Source organism: Bombina bombina, chromosome 4 (assembly GCF_027579735.1).
Source record: "Bombina bombina isolate aBomBom1 chromosome 4, aBomBom1.pri, whole genome shotgun sequence".
NCBI lineage: Eukaryota > Metazoa > Chordata > Amphibia > Anura > Bombinatoridae > Bombina > Bombina bombina.
Window position 1 is genome coordinate 425825158 of NC_069502.1, and position 23334 is coordinate 425848491.

A 23334-nucleotide genomic window follows, 5' to 3' on the forward strand; every position below is an offset into this window, starting at 1 on the left:
GTATAATTGAACATGTTTTCTTTGAGTGCAGGCTGCCGTCAGGTGCACAGACTGAGCTGACTGATGTCACCGGAATGTTGACAGGAAAGAAAGCTGTCCAGAAAGTGGACCGAGATCTAAGGGAGGGTGAGTATTTGGTAATATTGCAGGTCATTTGAGATGCAATTAGAAACTATTTTTTGCAATATACATATTTTTGCAAAAATTGTTCTATTAAAAATGATCACTGCTACATTTATTTTTAATGTGCATGTATCTGCCGTAGGACACAGTCGCAGATTATGTGCAACAGCAAATTCCTTCCGGGTGACATATCACATGATATCACCAATACTCAAGGACAAATGAGTGTGCCCTTAGCAGCAGTGTCACTGCACATTAATATTGTCATTTTTAGTAGAAGTACATTTGTAAAAACAAGTATTTAGCAATATAAATAATATCTCAGTATTTGAAATGACTTTATATACCTTTAAAATGTGTTATATTGCATATGACAAATTTGGCCTCAGGTAATAGACAGGTGTTTTATAATTGAATGTGAGATTTTGTCAGTAGTTGCATGTGTCGTACATGCTACACATAGGATCACAGTTCTCTTTTTACATTTATGACATCCTTGTGATAGAACTCATCACATTGTTTTAGGTTTAAATATCTTCTCTCTGCTAATCACATACATTTTTTTTCTATAGCATCCATTGTACTTTAAATTTATCCCAGGTAACAGTGTTTAAATGCATCCCGGATAACCATACATCATCTTCAATATATAGGACTAGACTACAAGTGGAGCACTAGGCTTGTGCATTCATTCATGAACTGAATATCCAAATAAATGCACCTACTAAATTTAGAGAAAAAGAAGAAATACTGATGAAATTCATCAGTATTCATTTGTTTCCTTTAAATTATTTTTAGGGGTTAAGACATCCCTCTAGCACGCTGAAGAGCCGCGCTAATCCTGACACTTCTGCACATTGCTAATCCTTTTGCGCAGGCTCTGGTGTCCGCTGCTTTAAGCCTCTAATTAGCGCAGCCTGGTGGCTCTGTGAAGAAGGGTTGGGTTTAGTGCGACTCTGTAGCACGTATAAAGTATAACGCTACAGGTGAACTTTTTCATCTGTAGCAAAGGAACATTTACATTCAGTTAAAGAAAAAGAATATAAATGTTTTACAAATATTCAGTATTTTGTTTAGTTTAAAACAAAATGAATACCAAATAGTGCTACAGATGAATTTTCGGAAAACTAATTTTTCCAAATATACGTTCCGAAACATTTGGAAGAACAATTTGTTTGCTGCTGCAAAAGTCTAATTAGCACTACCATTGTTCAAGTTAAATCAATTGTGCTTTTAATTTTGAGCTCATATTAAAAGCTGAAAGTAATATATTAGTGCTCAAACAATAGCCTACGGTGCGCTAACATTGGTAGACTTCTGTGGGAGTGCACAGAAAAAGCTGATCAATATGCCAAAGTTTCGCTAAGCCGAAGGTTAAGTAGTGGAATTCTTCACTTACTCTTAAGCTATGATTTTCTATTGAATATAAGTTTAAAACACTGCACACATACATACACATGTATTTATACATATATACATACACTCACCGGCCACTTTATTAGGTACACCTGTTCAAGGCCGAATTGGCCTACCAGGATACCAGGAGATTTCCCGGTGGGCTGCAGCAGCTGGGACTGGAAATCTACAATTTAAAGAGGTTATTAATGGATGCAACTGGGCTTTAGAGTGCATATAACAACAATCTGGCAACTTTTTTCCATACAAACTAATATAATTCTGAAACAAAATATTGGGGAAGGAGTATCCCAGTAAACCCCTTTCAGAAAAATGGGGCTTGCACATTATACTGAGTCAACAGAAAATAGGGCTGGTCTCCAAATTTTCCAGGGCTGCTTTTTATTCCCAGGCCGGCCCTGCACCTGTTCAATTGCTTGGTAACACAAATTGCTAATCAGCCAATCACATGGCAGCAACTCAATGCATGTATGCATCTAGACGTGGTGAAGACGACTTGCTGAAGTTCAAACCGAACATCAGAATGGGGAGGAAAGGGGATTTAAGTCGTGGCATGGTTGTTGTTGCCAGGTGCGCTGGTCTGAATATTTAAAAAAACTGCTGATCTACTGGGATTTTCACGCACAACCATCTGTAGGGTTTACAAAGAATGGTCCGAAAAAGAGAAAATATCCAGTGAGCATCAGTTGTGTGGACGAAAATTCCTTGTTGATGTCAGAGGAGAATGGGCAGACTGGTTCGAGATGATAGAAAGGCAACAGTAACTCAAATAACCACTCGTTACAACAAAAGTATACAGAATACCATCTCTGAACGCACAATACATTGAACCTTGAAACAGATGGGCTAAAGCAGCAAAAGACCACACCGGGTGCCACTCCTGTCAGGTAGGAACAGGAAACTGAGGCTACACACACAGGCTTACCAAAATTGGACAATAGAAGATTGGAAAAATTTTGCCTGTTCTGATGAGTCTCGATTTCAGCTGCGACATTCAGATGGTAAGGTCAGAATTTGGCACAAACAACATGAAAACAGGGATCCATCCTGCCTTGTATCAACGGTTCAGGCTGGTAGTGGTGGTGTAATGGTGTGGGGGATATTTTCTTGGCATACTTTGAGCCCCTTAGTACCAATTGAGCATTTTTTAAAAGCCATGGCCTACCTGAGTATTGTTGCTGACCATGTCCATCCCTTTATGACTACAATGTTCCCATCTTCTGATGGCTACTTCCAGCAGGATAATGCACCATGCAATAAAGCTCAAATTATCTCAAACTGGTTTCTTGAATATGACAATGAGTTCACTGTACTCCATTGACCTCCACAGTCACCAGATCTTAATCCAATAGAGCACCTTTGGGATGTGGTGGAATGGGAGATTTACATCATTGATGTGCAGCCGACAAATCTGCAGCAACTGCGTGATGCTATCATGTCAATATGGACCAAAATCTCTGAGGAATGTTTCCAACACCTTGTTGAATCTATGCCACAAAGAATTAAGGCAGTTCTGAAGGCAAAAGGGGGTCCAACCCGGTACTAGCAAGGTGTATCTAATAAAGTGGCCAGTGAGTGTATATTTTCAGATATCTACACGCATATACATTTTTGGGCCCTTCCCAGTCCAGCACCTGATCAAAGAGCATCCCTTTAAATCTCTGTTAAAACATTTATTTCAGTAATACATCTTGATTATATATTCAATATGAATAAATATGAGTGACATATTTTATTTTACTATATTATACATGTGCTTTCTTATGCACAGTCAACCAATGACACTTTACTTTAGATCACCAAAAGTGCAACATTTTCCAGCTCTATTTTATATTCCATTCTAGAGCTACACTTATCTCACCACTTGTAATATGAGTGATAATAGCGCACCCTGTGCTATCCTTTCAAATTATAGGGGGCGCTGAATACGTGTTGGATGTGTTCTGATGCTCTAACACTCTGGACACCCTGCGCTGTTGTTTACACTCCATTGGTAATCTAGCCCATAATGTTTAAGACAGAACTTGAGGAATTATTAACCCTTACATATGATTCAATCCAAAACCCTTTTACTTAGAGGGGTTAATGTCAGCTATGTTGTTTTACTCTCAGCTAATTTACAAAATACCCGCAGCACCTTTCTTGGGAATTAAACGCCTTTCACACAGTCTCTCATCCTCTCTCACATCTCTCTATTTGATCTCCTCACGTGACACCTTCTTTACTTCTGTTCTATACTGATCTCCACTGTCAAATTCATTCCTTTCTAGTGTCTAGTCCCCTTTCCCCATGAAATCACTTGGCTTCTAATTAAGTCACACATTACTCTCCTCCACTCCCTCAAGACTGCACATCATTCATCTGTTCTTCCTCCTATCTTTGCACTTATAACTCATTATAACCACTTATCTTTTTCTATTCCACTCACAAATGTCTCATCTTAATCACAATCAATTGTGAGCTCGCTGACAACTGAAACTGTGAGACTGTTGAACGTATATTTGACAAGCGATTATTCTTGTCATTTAATTCCCCATCTCATGGAAACACTTCAGACAAACAGTATAATGTCTCTTCTACTTAACATCTACAAATACTTCAAGCATACAGAATCATCACCCTGCTCATAAATATGAACTGGTTCTAAAAAGATTGCAAGCTCTCCTGCCCATTTAATCTATTACCAATTCTAGTTTGAATTTCAACTTTTACCATTCATATTGTCATTCTGTTAACATATTGAAGTGTTGATCATATTTTGCAATGTGTTGTTAGCGAGGAGACGGTGGAATTTAATATACAACGCTTCATTTTTTGAGATGCCTTAAAATAATAAAATAATAAAGATTAGACATCCTTCAAAAAAATTGTCACACTGATAATGTTTTTATTCAAATGTGAAAACAATGTGAAATGGGCCTCAAAACAGAAACAAAAGCTAAATGCATCTGAGTTTGATTCTTGTAGCATTACTGAAGTCGCTTGTAGTAAAATCAGGCATATGAATTGAGCTTTGTCTCCCTCTAGTGTTCAAAAGTGGTTCAAACAACTTGTACACATATCTAAAAACGGCATTCACTACACATCACATTACAATTGATTTCAACCAACAGTAAAGTTGTAATGATAATTTTTAAACAATATTTCAGGTAGCTGGTTACTAAAAAATCTATCATTGCGCAGCAAGCTCCTCTCGTTATTGAATAGGTTTGATAGAGCTTTTGCATTAGGCATGAAGCTGTTATTTAACAGATATACTAAAACATGTATTAGCCCTTGAAAAATGTGTTTTCTTCTGTCAGATTTTACAGCTTTCATTCAATTTTTTAGTTTCTTAGTTAACCAATTCTGCAGAAATATTATTTAACTTTTACATATTTTTTTGGTATGACAGTTATTCTCTATCTTATAGCAAATATCATATTGTCCTCTGACTGAAGTCTCTCATATTGTACTGAATCCCTTAAAGATGATCACCGAGCAGTGCTTTAAAAGATAATGAAAAACATTCACAAGGGGTTTTATAGTTAACACTGAGCACAACTTTTTAAATAAAAAATAAATACTGATATTCAAAAAATGTAAACAAATTTAACTCTTTTACTAAATGCTTTACCCCTTTAAAATATTTAGACTAAGTTGCACCCCTGGATCACCTCTCATTCTGCTCCAGATAAGAATTTATGGCCAATGATTGCAGAATATGCAGGTATACCTGTTACTGCTACTCTAGTTTTACACTAGAATGTCCCTTTAACGTTTTTTTACAACAATCATAGCCGTATTGTCAACAATCATAGTCTTTACAATCACAAGAATTGTACAAAGGCCGGTAAGATAACATTAAAAGGACCAGTCAACACAGTAGATTTGCATAATCAAAAAATGCAAGATAACAAGACAATGCAATAGCACTTAGTCTGAACTACAAATAAATAGTAGATTTTTTTTCTGACAATTTTAAAAGCTATTTCTATTTCCACTCCCCCTGTTCCATGTGACAGCCATCAGCCAATCACAAATGCATACATGTACCATGTGACAGCCATCAGCCAATCACAAATGCATACACGCTTATTCTGTGAATTCTTGCACATGCTTAGTAGGAGCTGGTGACTCAAAAAGTTCAAATATAAAAAGACTGTGCACTTTTTTTAATGGAAGTAAATTGAAAAGTTGTTTAAAATTGCATGCTCTCTCTGAATAATGAGTTTAATTTTGACTAGTTTTCCTTTAATATAAAAAAAAATACTTGCTGTGGTTTGAATGCATGCAGAGAGGTATTAGCAGAATAAACACTATAACTAGCTGAAGGGGAACTTATTAAGTCTGTAAGAACATTTTATATAAACACAACATCAACTTATTCTCCTCTAGGTCAGTGCTAAATGTTATTTGTGTACCAGAAACATGTTACAATTGTGACTCTACTGACCCTTCTGAGCCAGTTCTGTTCTCTTTCTAAGGGGAACTTATTAAGTCTGTAAGAACATTTTATATAAACACAAAATCATCTTATTCTCCTCTAGGTCAGTGCTAAATGTTATTTGTGTACCAGAAACATGTTACAATTGTGACTCTACTGACCCTTCTGAGCCAGTTCTGTTCTCTTTCTAAGGGGAACTTATTAAGTCTGTAAGAACATTTTATATAAACACAAAATCATCTTATTCTCCTCTAGGTCAGTGCTAAATGGTATTTGTGTACCAGAAACATGTTACAATTGTGACTCTACTGACCCTTCTGAGCCAGTTCTGTTCTCTTTCTAAGGGGAACTTATTAAGTCTGTAAGAACATTTTATATAAACACAAAATCATCTTATTCTCCTCTAGGTCAGTGCTAAATGGTATTTGTGTACCAGAAACATGTTACAATTGTGACTCTACTGACCCTTCTGAGCCAGTTCTGTTCTCTTTCTTTCTGGGTCTGTTTTGTCTCACATTAAAGAGCAATCATTTTCCTACTTCCTTTCCAGCTCAGTGGTTTCTATAACTATGTTCCCTATTTAAAATGCTTTTCATGTCTGCATTATTAAACTCTTGTTGTGCATTTGTTCTAGTTGTGTATAATGTACACTCTATAAATGCTTTTTTGTTTTCTCAAAATGGTTCCTCGCAGGGGGCCCTCTGCTGTATGATGAAGTGAAACTTGTATATAATTCTGATTATCTCAACGGGACGCAGAGAGTCCAGCTGGATAACGTTATATCAGAGGAAGAATGTCAGGAGCTGCAGGGAGTTGCTAATGTAAGTTTGGATATTTTCTTTCACTGGAATTATTTTATAATATTTTTATGTTAGTAGATTTCTTTTATTTCAGGATGACCGCAGCAGAGCAGACACATTTTAACCTTGAATTCTGCAGATATTCCCAAGTGTTTAACATCCTAAATTGTTGCTAATAGATATTGTCAAATGATGATGCAGTGTGCCCTTAGTTAATTACAAAATTGTCAGATATAGATTTTAAAAAATAAACAAAAATATTTAGTGTGACAAATAAAAAGATGAAGGGGTGTGCAATAATACAATTTATTATTGCTCACAGACCTGCCTGTAACTATGTGTTTAACACACACACAAGCTTTTGATTGACTCAATGGCCATGTCTTTCTCAATGGCCATGTCTTTCTCAATACTGCCAATGCACTATTACTCAAGTGATCTTTAACTATGTGTTTAATTTGTTTGTTGGGATTAGATTCATAGTTACAGGAAAACATGTGCTTAATACTAAAAAGCTCTATTGCATCAGAACATAAGGAATACAGAGCTTGTGTAGTTCAAAAATAATTTGGCAGAACAGATGCATCTAGGCCCTAGCGGTCTGGCCTAAGGTCTGAGGGCTGCAATACAGCCTTCCATTTGAATTTTTTCAATGGAATTCGTGGAAATACAAGGAAGATTTCCACTATAGAATGTGACAATAGCACTCACAGTCCTGACTACGGCGAAATTTAAATTGCCAAGGTTAAAACATAACTTTTATTAAGTTTATTATAAAAAGGGTTACTAAGATTAAAAACCTAGGATGGAGTAGTTATAGATCAATTACCTTACTATATTAAAGTCATATAAATAGGACTCTGAGGTATGATAGCTAGGCCTGGTAAATTATAAGGTAATGTAATCAACATATTGTGATAAAATATCAATAATGCAATAGGTGTGTGTTATATATGTAACACACACCTATTGTATTATTAAATACTTTATTACAAGTACATATTGCTGTTAGAAAATTAAGTAAATCTTCTTCAACTCCTATTTAATTTTCTACTAAGCTCAGACGTTCAGTCATAATGTGCACTGAATATGATAAAACTATTAGAAAAACATGCTCAAAATTCTTAAAACTGTATTTTGTTTTGGTATGGCATAAAATACACTTATTGATTGCAGTTAAACTTACAATATTGGGGGAAATCCCCCAATTCTGGCTTTAATATATAATGCCCCATGTATTAAGCCGTCAATTGGCTGTTCGTGCACTATCTCTAGTCAAATCTGCGTCTAATCACTTTTTATGCGGACATACCCTGGTACACCAGTAATTTCTCTGGTTTTGAATATTTTAAAAAAATTCAATCAATTCATTGTGTGGATTTCTGCTTAAAATTTGAGGATTAACATCCTCTTGTTCTTTGGTGGTGAGCACAAAAGAAAGAAATAGTGGGTCAATGACAGGAGCCTAAGGTATATATTTGAGCAGTATACAAGTAGCACAAGAAGCAGAACATTACCTACATTTCTGATAGACGATCAGTCAGCCATTGAGACTCCTTTGCTCCTTTCATTTGTCATGTTCTTCAGAGATGCAGAAGAAGGCAGCTAACATAGGCAGAAGATCAGCAGGTTATTCCTGATAGAGGAGGAAGAAGATTCAATAGTTTCTTCCAACAATTGTATTTGATGCCTTTTCTGACTAAGAGGTCATTTAGAGCTTTCAGTTGGACAGGGAGTCTATAGTGGCTCTCACACAATGAGATCTCTAGAGCCACTGATGTCAGAATCATAGGTGATCCCTGGACTCGTGAAACTTCTGGCAGAATTACATATCATTAAATACTTTCTACATTTTGTTGATGAGAGAACTTCACGTTCCTGCTACTCTTCTTGTTTGGAGTTAGTTAAAGCCATTTCTAAAGTAGAGCTCTAAAATATTAACACTCCAGACAAGGAAAAAACTTATTTAAAAAATGTTGTGTTCCATATCATGTTAAAAGACTGGCTGTAAAACTAAACACTATCTATTTTCATTAGACTATAACTATCGCTGGAGATGGATACAGAGGAAAAACTTCACCACACACCCCAAATGAAAAATTTGAAGGGGCTACAGTACTAAAGGCATTAACGGTATGTATCTTATTATTATTATACTTTATTTATTAAGCGCCAACATATTCCGCAGCGCTGTCCATGGATACAATTCATTTAAGTAAAACAATACAAGACTTGTAAAATACAGGACAAAATTTACAAACACATACTGGAGGGATTGAGGGCCCTATTCCCGTGGGAACTTACAATCTAGAAGGGTAGGAGGTTGAGAAACAGGAGGTGAGGACTGCAAGATTGAGCAGGATGTTAATACAGAGTTAGATGAGGGCAATGTTAGGTAAGTGAAATTAATTTATTATTGAGTTGGGTGGTAGGCTTCTCTGAACAGAAAAGTCTTCAGGGAACATTTAAAGGAAGAAAGATTAGGGCAAAGCCTGACAGCACGAGGGAAAGTGTTCCAGAGGGTAGGTGCTGCACGACAGAAGCTTTCTGTTCTGTGTAGTTAGTTCTAAGCAATTACTGTTTTCCATTACAGAATAGCCTTGTAGCTTCTTACTGACTTGCCGTTTGGCTAACATTGTCAGCACAACCTGTAAATACTGTAATGCTTACAACTGTCTTTTTGTTTATGCCGATAATGTCACAGTTCCCATTTGATGCACAAAATATCAGTTATCCACCACAAAACAAATGCTTGTCCATTCCTAATACTCATTTTTTTTCCTACTGAAGTTTGGTTACGAAGGCCGGGTGCCCATGAAGAGCGCTCGTCTATTTTATGATGTAAGTGAGAAGGCTCGGAAAATTGTACAGTCATATTTCATGCTGAATACAACGCTATTTTTCTCATACACGCATCTGGTCTGTCGGACAGCACTGCTGGGTAAGTTTTATTCTTATAAGAACTGGGCTCCCTGGCTCTGTTATGTAACTTTAAGTGATCATTCACCATTGTGTAACAGACATATCTGGTTTTTAATGAGTATACAACAGTTTTGCTACATGTTTATAGGTTCAATTTAGCTCTAAACATAAATGTCTTGTACACATATTGACTATTAAATGTTATGTAATTCTTATAAAGTCCTGTTATTTTGTGGTACATATTCAGTCTAATGAGAAGAGAAATCACACATTTTAGAGAACAAAGTCAGTGGATTGACAAATTAAACTCACTGGAATAGATTCCTTAAAGATGAAGAAGGTAACTCACATATAACAGATCTTCAACAGCTCTGGGTAAAAGGGCACTTAAAAAACACCATATGAATATTCAGGTTCTCTTCTTAGATCAGCTATTAATTTAAAGGGATAGTAAACACCAAAAATGTTATTGTTTAAAAAGATAGATAATACTTTTATTTACCATTCTCCAGTTTTGCATAACCAACACAGTTATAAAAATATACTTTTTAACTCCACGTGCATGAGCACAATGTTATTTATGTGAAACACATGAACTAACACCCTCTAGCTGTGAAAAACTGTCAAATGCATTCAGATAAGAGGCGGCCTTCAAGGGTTTAGAAATTAGCATATGAACCTCCTAGGTTTAGCTTTCAACTAAGAATACCAAGAGAACAAAGCAAATTTGATGATAAAAGTAAATTAGAAAGTTTTTTTTTAAATTACATGCCCTATCTGAATAATGAAGTTTAATTTGAACTTTACTATCCCTTTAACAATACAGATCATTAAAACCATAAATTAAAAGTGTACAGACAGGGGTTAAAGGACCAGTAAACACAGTAGATTTGCATAATCAACTAATGCAAGATAACAAGACAATGCAATAGCACTTAGTCTGAACTTGGTAGATTTTTTTCTGACAATTTTAAAAGTTATGTATATTTCCACTCCCCCTGTACCATGTGACAGCCATCAGCCAATCTCAAATACATACACGTACCATGTGACAGCCATCAGCCAATCACAAATGCATATATGTTTATCCTGTGAATTCTTGCACATGCTCAGAAGGAGCTGTTGACTCAAAAAGTTTAAATGTAAAAAGATTGTACACATTTTATTAATGAAAGTGAACTGGAAAGTTGTTAAAATTGCATGCTCTATCTGAAAAAAATAAAGTTTAATTTTAACTTGTGTGTTCCTTTAATAGTCACAGACCGATCTTCATATATTTTATATTTGCTGCGTTAAGCAGCAGAACTACAAAACAGTCTGACTGGTACCAATTTAAAATCCTGCCCTTCCTTGTAACCAGCCCTCTGCAGCTCAGTGTCCAACGCATGTTTCTCGCTATTTTCTTATTAGCTATGTCTACAGTGCTGCAGAATCTGTATATAATAATACTAGAACCAAGGAAGCAAACCAATATTTGAAATTACATAATTTTTCCCATTTAGAAAATAAATGATTTATGCTGCTTTTCTGAATGCTAAGAAAAAACAGGCTTGATAGGTGAAGATCTGTAAATGTTGGATAATAGAAAATAAAATGTGATAGATGTGTTTATATACTTGATGTTATTTAAAAAAATATAGGGGTAATGTATATTTTACTGAGTAGTACTAGAAAAAGTGCTCTAAAGATGAAAGAATAGCAAGCCTGGCGTATGAGGTGATTATTTTACAGTAAGGACATTCAGATGAAGTGATAGAGGCAGCTCAAGTTGCCGAGCTCAGACCTAGGACTAAGGGAGAGTTAGCTTTTGCTGCATTTAAAACAAATAAACTAAATTGATTCATTTCTGTGGTTGTTTGCTTCTATTATACTGTAAGTTCTCTCTGCAGGTCAGCAGGATCATAGAAATGATCTGAGTCACCCAATACATGCTGATAATTGCTTGCTGGACCCAGAAGCCAATGAATGTTGGAAGGAGGCCCCAGCCTACACATACAGAGATTACAGGTACCCTGAGTGCTCTGAACTGGGCAAGGGGGTTGGGACATATATGGATTTTCTTTAATAATAGCCTTAAAGGGACAGTCTACACCAAAATTGTTATTGTTTAAAAATATATATAACGCCTTTACTACCCATTCCCCAGCTTTGCACAACCAACATTGTTATATTAATATACTTTATAACATTTTAACCTCTACATTTCTGCATGTTTCTAAGCCACTACATACTTTTTTATTAGCTTTTCACAACAAGACAATGCTAATTCATGTGTGTCCTATACATAACATCGTGCTCACTCCTGTGGATTTGTGCAGGACACAGTGCTGATTGGTCTCTAAATGTAGCCACCAATCAGCAAATGCTACCCAGGTGCTGAACCAAAAATGGGCCGGCTGCTAAGCTTACATTCTTGCTTTTCAAATAAAGATACCAAGAGAACAAAGAAAAATTGATAATAGGAGTAAATTAAAAAGTTGCTTAAAAACTTATGCTCCATCTGAATCATGAAATAAACATTTTGGGTTTAGTATCCCTTTAAGATCAAATTGTATCTGATTTAAAAATATTATATTATCTTTCCAATAATATTATGTTATTAATTCACTTCTGCCAATCTCTAGTTGAAGGTAAAGTGGTATACTTATTTTTTTTCTATTTTTCTATCTATTTAGATAGATAGATAGATAGATAGATAGATAGATAGATAGATAGATAGAGAGTTCAGTTACTGCCCTTTTTTGCATGAGAGATTTTTTTAGTTATGTGTAGCTTTTTAAGAAACCAATTCATTTTTTTTTAAATTCTTTTAATAATCCAGTTCACAGAACATAAGGGATGTTTATCATATCCCTATATCTATTGACACTTATAAAAAAAACTATCATGCCTATGAACCGTACACGTTTTTCTTTTATACCCCCAAAAACATAAAATAAACACACAACAAACAGAAAAAAAAAAAAATTATAACCATAAATGAATCACTCCATCCCTCTATAACATTACGCGCTTTAACACAGTCTTCAAATTACTGTGCTACTGACGAAGCGGGTATCCAAGAAAGAGGAAACAGCCCCGTTTTAGCTGCTGATATAAATGGTTTGGTGTTGAATAATGGAGATAATAACTGTTTTTGTATCACCAATGTTTGTGCTTTAATATGTGGTAGCCATTTGTCCAAGAATTCCTGCGTCTTATCATTTAATAAATTAATGTTCTGTATCTCGAACGTAATATGTTGTAGCGCGGTACTTATAAAACTAGAAAACCTAGGTGGAGATGTATCCTTCCACTTCTTCAATATCATGTATCGCATTATCAATATCAGCGTACAGTAGCTATGGTAGTAATTTGGTCTAATGATTGCTGAGTCTGACAAGAAAAAAATATATCTATCATTAATCTTGAAATGATCAGAAAACAGTTTTTTTGTACCAAAAATCTAATTTCTACCATAATTGTGATATTTTTGGACATTTCCAAAATATATGTAGACTATCTGCTTTATCTAGATGGCATTTAGAACAGTAAAAATCATTATTCGGAAAGAATTTTGCCAATTTAGAGGGAGATAAATAGACATTATGAATCAGTTTGACATGTGATTCTTTCCAACCAATGGGAATTGTAAGCTTTTGTATTAACATACAACTGTGTCTAATATTTGTAGAGTCTACTGCTGGAAAATACAATGCCCAAAAAGCTTGAATTTTATTTAAATATAGCTGACCCTGTTTATAAAGCAAAATATCATATAGTAACAATATAGAACATTTGCCTACAGAAATTTTCCTGATAGATAGATTGATCTCGGACCATCGACACAATAGCTCAGTTTTCCAACTTTTAGAATTAATAAAATGACGTATCTGGAAATATGCAAACAGATCATTCCTGGGTATTTGGAACATGCAAATAAGGTTATTAAAGGATAGTAAATGTCCGGTAGGAGAGAACAATTGATGAAGATATATCAACCCCTTTTGAGACCATGATTTAAAAACTGCTTGTTAAATTCCTGGTATAAATTCTGGATTCCCACATATTGGAAGAAGGGAAGAGCATTTAAAATCTATTCCCAGGTTGAAACAAATCTTTTGCCATGCAATGATAACATTCTTAAAGGTAATTAAATTTGTTTAATTACCAATTCATAACCCCTTATTCCTGTCAAACTTCCAACTATGTCTCTTATCAAAGACATCAAAGACATTATCAGGGCCTGCCTGTCACTTCTTCATCACCATCTTTGTCTATGAAAAATGGCTGGAATAAAATTGTACCACTCACTAAAACGTAGAATGAGTGGTACAATTTTATTCCAGCCATTTTAGAGGGATTCATAGACAAAGATGGTGATGAGGAAGTGGCAGGCAGGCCCTTCAAAATGCTTTGATAAGAGAAATAGTTGGGGAAACTATTTCAGTGTAAAAGGGCTGAACACCCCTGGATTTTATCCTAGTTAGAACGCTGCACTGGACTAAATTATGAACTCTTAATAGCTAGAAAGTTAAAAGCCAGACCCCAAAATGCGATCTGAATGATAGGATAGGAAAGCAGAGATGCAGATACTAAAGGAGAAGTGACTATTTTATTAACAGAATTCTAAGATGGTTTATCATTTATACTAGACAAAACATGAGGTAACAGAAAGCTTAAGTGAAAGGAGAAAAATGACCATTTTAGTGATAATGATGCAGGTCATTCAGCATGTACAATACTGCAATATTTTTTTTTATTCTCTGTGGAGAGAAAAAAATAGCAAATACAATTCAAAACCAATTAGCCTGTTTTTAAATGATTAAATCCATAGTGTATGGTGTTTCATTTAGACCTTTTATATGCATGACAAACTGGCCATAAAGTAAAAAATATATTGTTACGTCTCACAGTCTGCCTGCAGCTGTTCACTCCATAGTTATGTATTGGGATTATAAAGGGCAGGTGTGGTGAATATGGCTCAAAGCTGCTATTAAGTTGATTTGGTTGTTGATACATTTCTTTTTTTATCTTATTTTCAGTGCACTACTCTATCTGAATGGGGATTTTGACGGAGGAGAGTTTGTGTTCACAGAAATGGATGCTAAAACAATCACAGTAAGTCTCCCCCTAGTGGCCATTTTTATTTGTATTATTTTTATTATTCTTTCTGACAGTTTTATAATTAGTAATAAGTTATACAGCGACTACCACTTAAATAGGATAACATTTGCATGTTTTTAGCAATAAAGCACTTTTATATATAAGCACATGGTCTTGGTGGGTGCTAACAAATAATATATTAGGTGGTTATACTTTAAAAGCCACTGCAGAGCAGAGCACTATTTACTGGGGGAAAAACCAACAACAACAAAAATCCAATACTAAAATAGAAGGTTGATGGAGATACAAAAATAACTCCTCTCTGGCAGCTAAGGGTTATTTTGGGCTAATGACATTTGTAAAGATGCCAAAGTTTTTCTACCCAACCTCAGTGACTATGAAACAACATTATACAATTTACCTAAAATTTCTAAAGGATCATTCTTTTTACCTAAGATGTTGAAAATAAAGTTTTTGTTTTTTTATTTAGTGTATAATAGTATATAAATTGTGTACTGGAAGAAAAAGCAATCTTATAAAAATGTACAGTATGAAAAGTGAAATTGCAGGCTGATATGCAGTTACAGAAAGTATTATTATATTTCTGCTCTGTATCGGACATTTAGAAAACATGAAATTCTTTGAATTAACTAATAAGTTGGTGATTATCTGATAAATAACTGATTTGTGCCGCTTTCAGGGTTTCATAAAAAAAAACCAAAAAAAAACAATATAAATATAAATCCACGAGTTTTGTTTCTATTGATCACTGCGCGGTCTAACCTAGCGTTAATTATATAGACATTTTAAACATGTTTGTGATTTTGCAAACAATTATAGTGATTTAACTCTGATGCCAAGTGTTTTAGTTGTGTTTAAAAATTATATTTAATAAATTATATTTAGTAAAAGATACTACATTGTTTATATGGGAGATTTTATAAAACTCTGTCAGTGTTTGTATTAAGACATTACATTATTAGGATTTATCTGGTTATACAGTAACTTACACTTATCACTTTTTATTTAATACACACAATTGTCTCATTTGTTAGCACATTTTGTTAATGCTCTGATGTTGCTTGGTAACTAGACATGTGAGTTTCGTTTCAGGCGAATTTAGTTTTCGGACAAATTTTGTCCGATTCGGAGATTCAAATGCATTTGAATTTACAAATCCGCACCATAATTAAAATCCCGAAAAAATCCGTAAATTAATAAATCAGTTTCTGAATTTTCGGATCCATTATTCATATTTGGGATTTTTCATTATTCTAATCTAAACCGCAGTTCCCTGACATCGCTGACCCTAACTAAATCACTAAATAAAGCTATTAACCCCTAAACCGCTGTTCCCCAACATTGCTGACTCTAACTAAATCACTAAATAAAGCTATTAACCCCTAAACCGCCGTTCCCCGACATCGCTGACACTAACTAAACCTATTAACCCCTAAACCGCAGTTCCCCGACATCTCCAACACTAACTGAAACACTAAATAAACCTATTAACCCCTAAACCGCCATTCCCAAACATCGCCAACACTAACTTAACCTATTAACCCCTAAACCTCCGGCCCCCACATTGCAACAACCTAAATTAAACTATTAACCCCTAAACCTAACACCCCCTAACTTTAACATAATAAAAATAGACCTAAATTAACGTTACAATTATTAACTACCTATTTAAAAATAAATACAAACTTACCTGTGAAATAAAAATAAAAGCTAAGCTTACACTAATAAAACCTAACATTACTAAAAATAAAAAAACCTAACATTACTAAAAAATTAAAACTACCATTACAAAAAATAACAAACGAAATTATCCAAAATAATAAAAATTATTCCTATTCTAATACCCCGTTTTAAAAAAAAAACCAAAAAAACACCCCAAAATAAAAAACTCTAATTTATAATAAACTATCAAGGGCCCTTAAAAGGTCTTTTTGTAGGCATTGCCCTCAAGTTAACAGCTCTTTTGCAAACAAAAGGGCATTCAGCTCTTTAACTACACTTAAAAGGGCATTCAGCTCTTTAACTACACTTAAAAGGGCATTCAGCTCTTTAACTACACTTAATAGGGCATCCAGCTCTTTAACTGCACTTAAAAGGGCATTCAGCTCTATTTTCGGCCATTAAAATATAAAAAGCCCTAATCTAAAAAAAGATAAACACCCCAAAAAAGCAAAAAAAAAAAAAAAAACTAAAAAGATCTTCATCCCAGCGGCAAAGCATCTTCATCCAGACGGCCCCATCTATATCCATCGCGGGACCGGCATCTTCTAGCTTCATCCCAGCGGAGACGGATCGGTCGGTGGATTTAAAATTTTCAGCCAGTTATTGGGGGCGTGTCTGAGCACTCACTGTGTGTAGTCGCATTTTTAGGAGCTCCTGGTGATCCTGCCTGAAATAGCCGATTTATAACAGACAAAGACAGCAAACTTTGGGAAGAACTACAGCAGACCTGAACGCTGACCTTCAACACTCAGAAGGAAAACTTATTTTACTGTATTTATGACCCAGGAGCTCCGAATAGACCAGTTGAGGCCCTGAGCAGCGGCCATCTTGCAACACTTGATACAGAGACTATCACAACTGCACCCCACCCCTCGCTATTCCATTATGGAGATCTTATACATAAACATGCAGGCCCTGCTTGAGATCTTTGAATCCAAGATGGACAGAGGATTTGCAGACCTCACTGCTATATGCCGATCCGTCGGGCGAGACCAGGCACTACTACCTAGCTGGGATGAGACACCAAGCAGCGGAGAGGAGACACAGTACTCAGGACAACAACATGGAGATGCCCCATACCTCTCTGAAACGGTGCTGCAAGAACCTCAAATCTCCCCTGATCCGCCACAGCATAGTAATGCAGGTAGAGCAAGGATTACTCAACATGCGCAGAGTGAGGCCGTTGCCGGGTTTGATGCGGCCGGTCGACCCGGTGATGGCCTGGCAGAAGGACCCCTGATCATTGAACTAACATTGGTGGTAAAGCACTCTTTAACTCCGGTATCTCAGGCAACACTTACAAGAGACGTATTGCCCGGCACCCTTAACACCTATCTTCTGCCCTTGATCGAGAGACTTGGAACTGCCTGCTCCCTAATCCTAACAAGTCACAGTCTTCTGCACAAAGTCATGTTTATGGGGATATCGCTACTCAAAACTGGTGTCGGCTGACACCGGTAACTATAAGATTATGGTGAGGTCTCGTCTGATTAGATCAGTGTCAGACTTTGATGTACTCACAGTTCGATATGTTTATAAGGACTCTTAATTTAATTTATTTTACATCGGTCTTCACATATATGGGTTGCAGTTATAAGAAGACATCCGGTCTGAGACTTTATTTTACTCTGGTATACCTATGTGTTTATAGCTGTTACAGTTAGTAGTTATATTATAGCCATAGTTCACTGTTGGAGAAACTCCATTGACATTCATCTCCCTATGTGATGTTGCCCACACTAACCTAACCCTGAGAAATGTTTTAGCACTCCACTCCTTACCACAAGAGTAAATGTTTTCCTTTGCTATGGGGAGATTATTTACCTAATGATTGCTCACCTCTACTGTTATTTATTTACTCCCTACAAGCTCTGAGTTAATCATTTTGCCTGCAAGTGGTCTCTTATACTGTTATGTCTTCAACAATCTAAACCTGTTGGATGTATGTTATGCCTCACTCATAATTATCGCAGTCTCAAAGCTGTTTATCTGTCAGTAGTGACTCATACCCTGTGGATGACTCTTTTGCTTTATTTTAGGAGACAGACACAATAGTATGTAGCATCCAGAGAACAAACTAAGCTTGTGAGGTCACGTATTTGTATTTGCATGCCACGGGTGGTGACTGGGTTCTCTTAATGATATATAGGGGCTGATATACTATTGAGGCCATCACAGCACTCATTTGAATAATAGTTCTACACACACGGTCACATACTGAACAAATATCAGATCCTAGCATATATATTCCTCTAATTTTTCTCGGTGTGAAGGGAAATATACATCACGCATTTAATAGCCTTCAGAATCTAATGAGCAAGTCAGGTAGATAGAGTTTATATCTAATTTATCTTAAAGTATCTCTTACTTATTATACTACAGCATGGTAGGGTGATTCCCACTCCTCCAACTAAACTGTTCATCAGCACCTCACGCAACGCATACTCACAAGACACTTCGATTATTATCATACTAACCAAAACAGGCTTGACATTAAAAGTATATTATATTTGGCTTTTGCACATTAAGGTCTTTGGATCTCCTATATATCTGGGTCTATACCCTTTTTAGGTGTTGTAATGTAAGATGAACTCCCTCCTTCACACACAATATTGACCCTAAGATCGCTGTGTCTCCCTTTCATAATATTTTAAATTATAGGGGCGTGATCAGTTCTCTACTATTACCTCTTCATGTGGCACAGGCTCTGTGTTAACTATCCAGTCAGCATGTAGTCTTAGATACCCCCAGCTGTTTGAATAATACAGATGTGATGGTCTTATTATGCTTTGCCCATAATTATAAGGGTGTTAACATGGAATATGTAGCTGTAACTGTTAGTATACCCCTTCTAGAGTAGACTCTTTGCTATATAGTATACTCCTCTGTATAATCTTGCTGGTTTGCAGTACCTAGCCTTTGGAGACCCTCCTGGATATAGGGAACCGTATGGATACATAGTGAAAGGTGGGAAATAATCAACTATACAAGACACCCAGAAAACCTATTACACCCATGTAGTTAACTTTATGTACACCCACTTCATAAGCACCCAATGAAGATCATATATTTTATCTTATGCTTACTACATCCCAGGTTATACTTACTCAGAGACATATTTAACTAATGTAACCCCACTCCACCTGCTAGCACATGGGGTACCTCTTAACAAAGTTGTGGTGGGCATTACGGCTCTACATGGTCACACACTACATGGTTATTAATTCCTCACTATAAACCTCTTCAGGGTTACTATTTAATTTGACAGTTTTATAAGGCCATCCTTTATCATCTGCTTACATTTTAATCCCCAAACTTCAGTTGTGAGATCCTTGGTGTTCCCCTCCCAGATCACGGGAGTATATACCCTCTTTGAACTTTTCCTGTTCTTGACACCCTTTAATACCATATCATCAAACTTCCCAGACACGCCCCCACCCCCTCCCCTTATCTTTAGAGCGGCTCCTGTCCGCTGACTGCCCCCCAAAGTTTTTCATGCTATTTCTTATTTATCCTTTACCCTATTAAAAAAAATGAGATTTTATATAGCTAAGTTCATCTACACATTTGCTGACGGAGCCTTGGAATATCGAACAGATAGGTGTTTAGAAAATTTATAATCCAAAACCCTCTTGCTGCTATTACGTCCTAGAACAAAATTATAGCTTGCCATCTCATAAGACACGCCTGTTAACCTCTTATTTTACAGCTAATTTTCTTTCCTGCTATTATTAAACCAAGCTTACCAGCAGCTTACATATTGTATATTCAATTATTTACATTATCCACCCTCCTGTATTATGTACTATGTATCTTTTCGATGTTGTAGATGGACGTATGTTAAATTGTATATTTGTTAACAATCTCAATAAAAAAGTTCTGTTAAAAAAAAATAAAAAAAAAAAATTCAGCCAATAGGAATGCAACGGTGCCCCAATATAAAAGGGCTACCTTGCATTAAATCCTCAGTGTGCGGCAGACGATCACATGAAGATGACCTCCATGTCAGACCGATGGACCTCTGCCTCCGCGCACCGACCGCTCCGCCTCTGCAGGGATGAAGAAGATGCTGGTCCCGCGATGGATGAAGATAGAGCCGCCTGGATGAAGATGCTTCACAGCTGGGATGAAGATCGTTCGCCGGACTTCAGCAACTGTGAGTACCGATTTTGGGGTTAGTGTTAGGGGTTTTTTTTGGGTTTGTTTTTATTAGATTAGGGCTTTTCTTATTTTGATGGGCCAAAAAAGAGCTGAATGCCCTTTTAAGAGCAATGCCCATCCAAATGCCCTTTTCAGCGCAATGGGGAGCTTAGGTTTTATTAGTTAGTATTTTATTTGGGGGGTTGGTTTTGTGGGTGGTGGGTTTTACTGTTGGGGTTTTTTTGTTTTTTTTACAGGTAAAAGAGCGGTTAACTTTAGGGCAATGCCCTACAAAAGGCCCTTTTAAGGGCCATTGGTAGTTTATTATAAATTAGGTCTGTTTTTTGTTTTTTTAGGGTTTTTTTTTAAACGGGGTATTAGAATAAGAATAAATTTAAATTTTTTTAGATAATTTTTTTTGTAATTTTAGTGTTTATTATTTTTTGTAATTGTAGTTTTAATTTTTTAGTAATGTTAGGTTTTTTTTATTTTTAGTAATGTTAGGTTTTATTAGTGTAATCTTAGGTTTTATTTTTATTTCACAGGTAAGTTTGTATTTACTTTAACTAGGTAGTTAGTAAATAGTTATATTGTAGCTAGCTTAGGTTTTATTTTTATTTCACAGGTAAGTTTGTATTTATTTTTAAATAGGTAGTTAGTTAATAATTGTAACTTTAATTTAGGTCTATTTTATGTAAAAGTTAGGGGGTGTTAGATTAAGGGATTAATATAGTTTAATTTAGGTTGTTGCAATGTGGGGGTCGGCGGTGTAGGGGTTAATAGGTTTAGTTAGTGTTGGCCTTGTGGGTGTATGGTGGTTTAGGGGTTAAAAAGTTTTGTTAGTGTTTCAGTTAGTGACAGCGATGTCGGGGAACTGCGGTTTTTGGGGTTAATAGGTTTAGTTAGTGTTGTCTACGTTTGGGAATGGCGGTTTAGGGGTTAATATGTTTAGTTAGTGTCTGTGATGTTTGGAAACAGCGTTTAAGAGTTAACAAGTTTAAAAAAAAACACCCAAAAATAAAAAACCCTAATTTATAATAAACTACCGAAGGCCCTTAAAAGGTCTTCTTGTAGGCATTGGCCTAAAGTTAACAGCTCTTTTGCAAACAAAAGGGCATTCAGCTCTTTAACTGCACTTAAAAGGGCATTCAGCTTATTTTTTGTAATTGTAGTTTTAATTTTTTAGTAATCTTAGTTTTTTTTATTTTTATTAATGTTAGGTTTTTTATTTTTAGTAATGTTAGGTTTTATTAGTGTAAGCTTAGGTTTTATTTTTATTTCACAGGTAAGTTTGTATTTATTTTTAAATAGGTAGTTAGTTAATAATTGTAACTTTAATTTAGGTCTATTATAATTATGTTAAAGTTAGAGGGTGTTAGATTAAGGGGTTAATATAGTTTAATTTAGGTTGTTGCAATGTGGGAGCCGGCGGTGTAGGGGTTAATAGGTTTAGTTAGTGTTGGCCTTGTGGGTGTATGGCGGTTTAGGAGTTAATAGGTTTAGTTAGTGTTTCAGTTAGTGTCGGCAATGTCGGGGAACTGCGGTTTTTGGGGTTAATAGGTTTAGTTAGTGTTGGCTACGTTTGGGAACGGCGGTTTAGGGGTTAATAGGTTTAGTTAGTGTCGGCGATGTCGGGGAACTGCAGTTTTGGGTTTAATAGGTTCAGTTAGTTTCAGCGATGTCGGGTTCTGCGGTTTAGGGGTTAATAGGTTTAGTTAGTGTCTGTGATGTTTGGGAACGGCGGTTTAGGAGTAAATAGGTTAGTTAGTGTTGACTATGTGGGGGGCGGCGGTTTAGGGGTTAATAGCTTTATTTAGTGGCAGCGATGTGGATGGCGGCGGTTTTAAATAATTTTGTTTCAGCAAATTAGTTATGTTAAGTTAAATCGTTTTTTCGGATAAATTTTTATTCATATGCATTATTCTATTCTAAAATTCAGAATAGAATAATGGATATGAATAAAGAATGGATCCGAAAAAACGATTTAACTTTACATAACTAATTTGCCAAAACAAAATGATTTATTTAACTAATGAAAACGAAACTAAACAATTTTTTTAGCGTTGCACATGTCTATTGGTAACTATATGTTATACGTCTGTAAAGAGATTAAATGCACATTTAAAAAAGACGATGTAAAATATATTTCTTCTTCATGTGTTTCCAACTACAAAGTTTTACATGTATGGAAAATTGGTCCATCAGGTTTATGTTTGTGTTTGAAATTGTTGGTTTTAGTCATTTAAACCATCACCCATTATTCTCTAGGGCACGCCCATTCAAATTAGTTCAGCCTGCAGAAAGATCTCTTAATTATGGATCAGGTGTTCAATGATCAAAAACAGCTATTTCCCTATTGAGATATTTCAGATACAAAAACACACTTAAAGGAAAAAATTCTAATACATTTAATACTATGCAGCCAATATAACAAATCACTAGGAACACATTAAGGGAAAAATATACAGTACTGTGTCCCTGAGCCATTCCTAAATAATACATAGTCAGCAATTGATAACTACTTGCATATCCTGCACCTGATTGGCTAACTGACCCAATACTGCTGAGCCATAACAGTGCTTTGCAGCTTCCGAGCAGGAATTTATATGTTTAACACCTTTACAGGAATTAGACACACACAGCTAGATTACGAGTTTTGCGGTAAGCCGAAAAAGCAGC

The 23334-nt window shown here is 35.7% G+C and overlaps 1 protein-coding gene across 2 annotated transcripts in view; it reads left to right on the plus strand.

Annotated features, from left to right (window-relative positions):
- The window catches only part of P3H2 (prolyl 3-hydroxylase 2), a 268946-nt gene that overhangs the window by 234268 nt on the left and 11344 nt on the right, over positions 1–23334 (plus strand). For both annotated transcript variants that reach the window (XM_053710243.1, XM_053710244.1), the window contains exons 8-13: positions 32–126; positions 6659–6786; positions 8803–8898; positions 9556–9706; positions 11577–11694; positions 14712–14787. In XM_053710243.1, coding sequence (XP_053566218.1) covers positions 32–126; positions 6659–6786; positions 8803–8898; positions 9556–9706; positions 11577–11694; positions 14712–14787 — 664 coding nt within the window. The remainder of the gene's footprint in view (positions 1–31; positions 127–6658; positions 6787–8802; positions 8899–9555; positions 9707–11576; positions 11695–14711; positions 14788–23334) is intronic.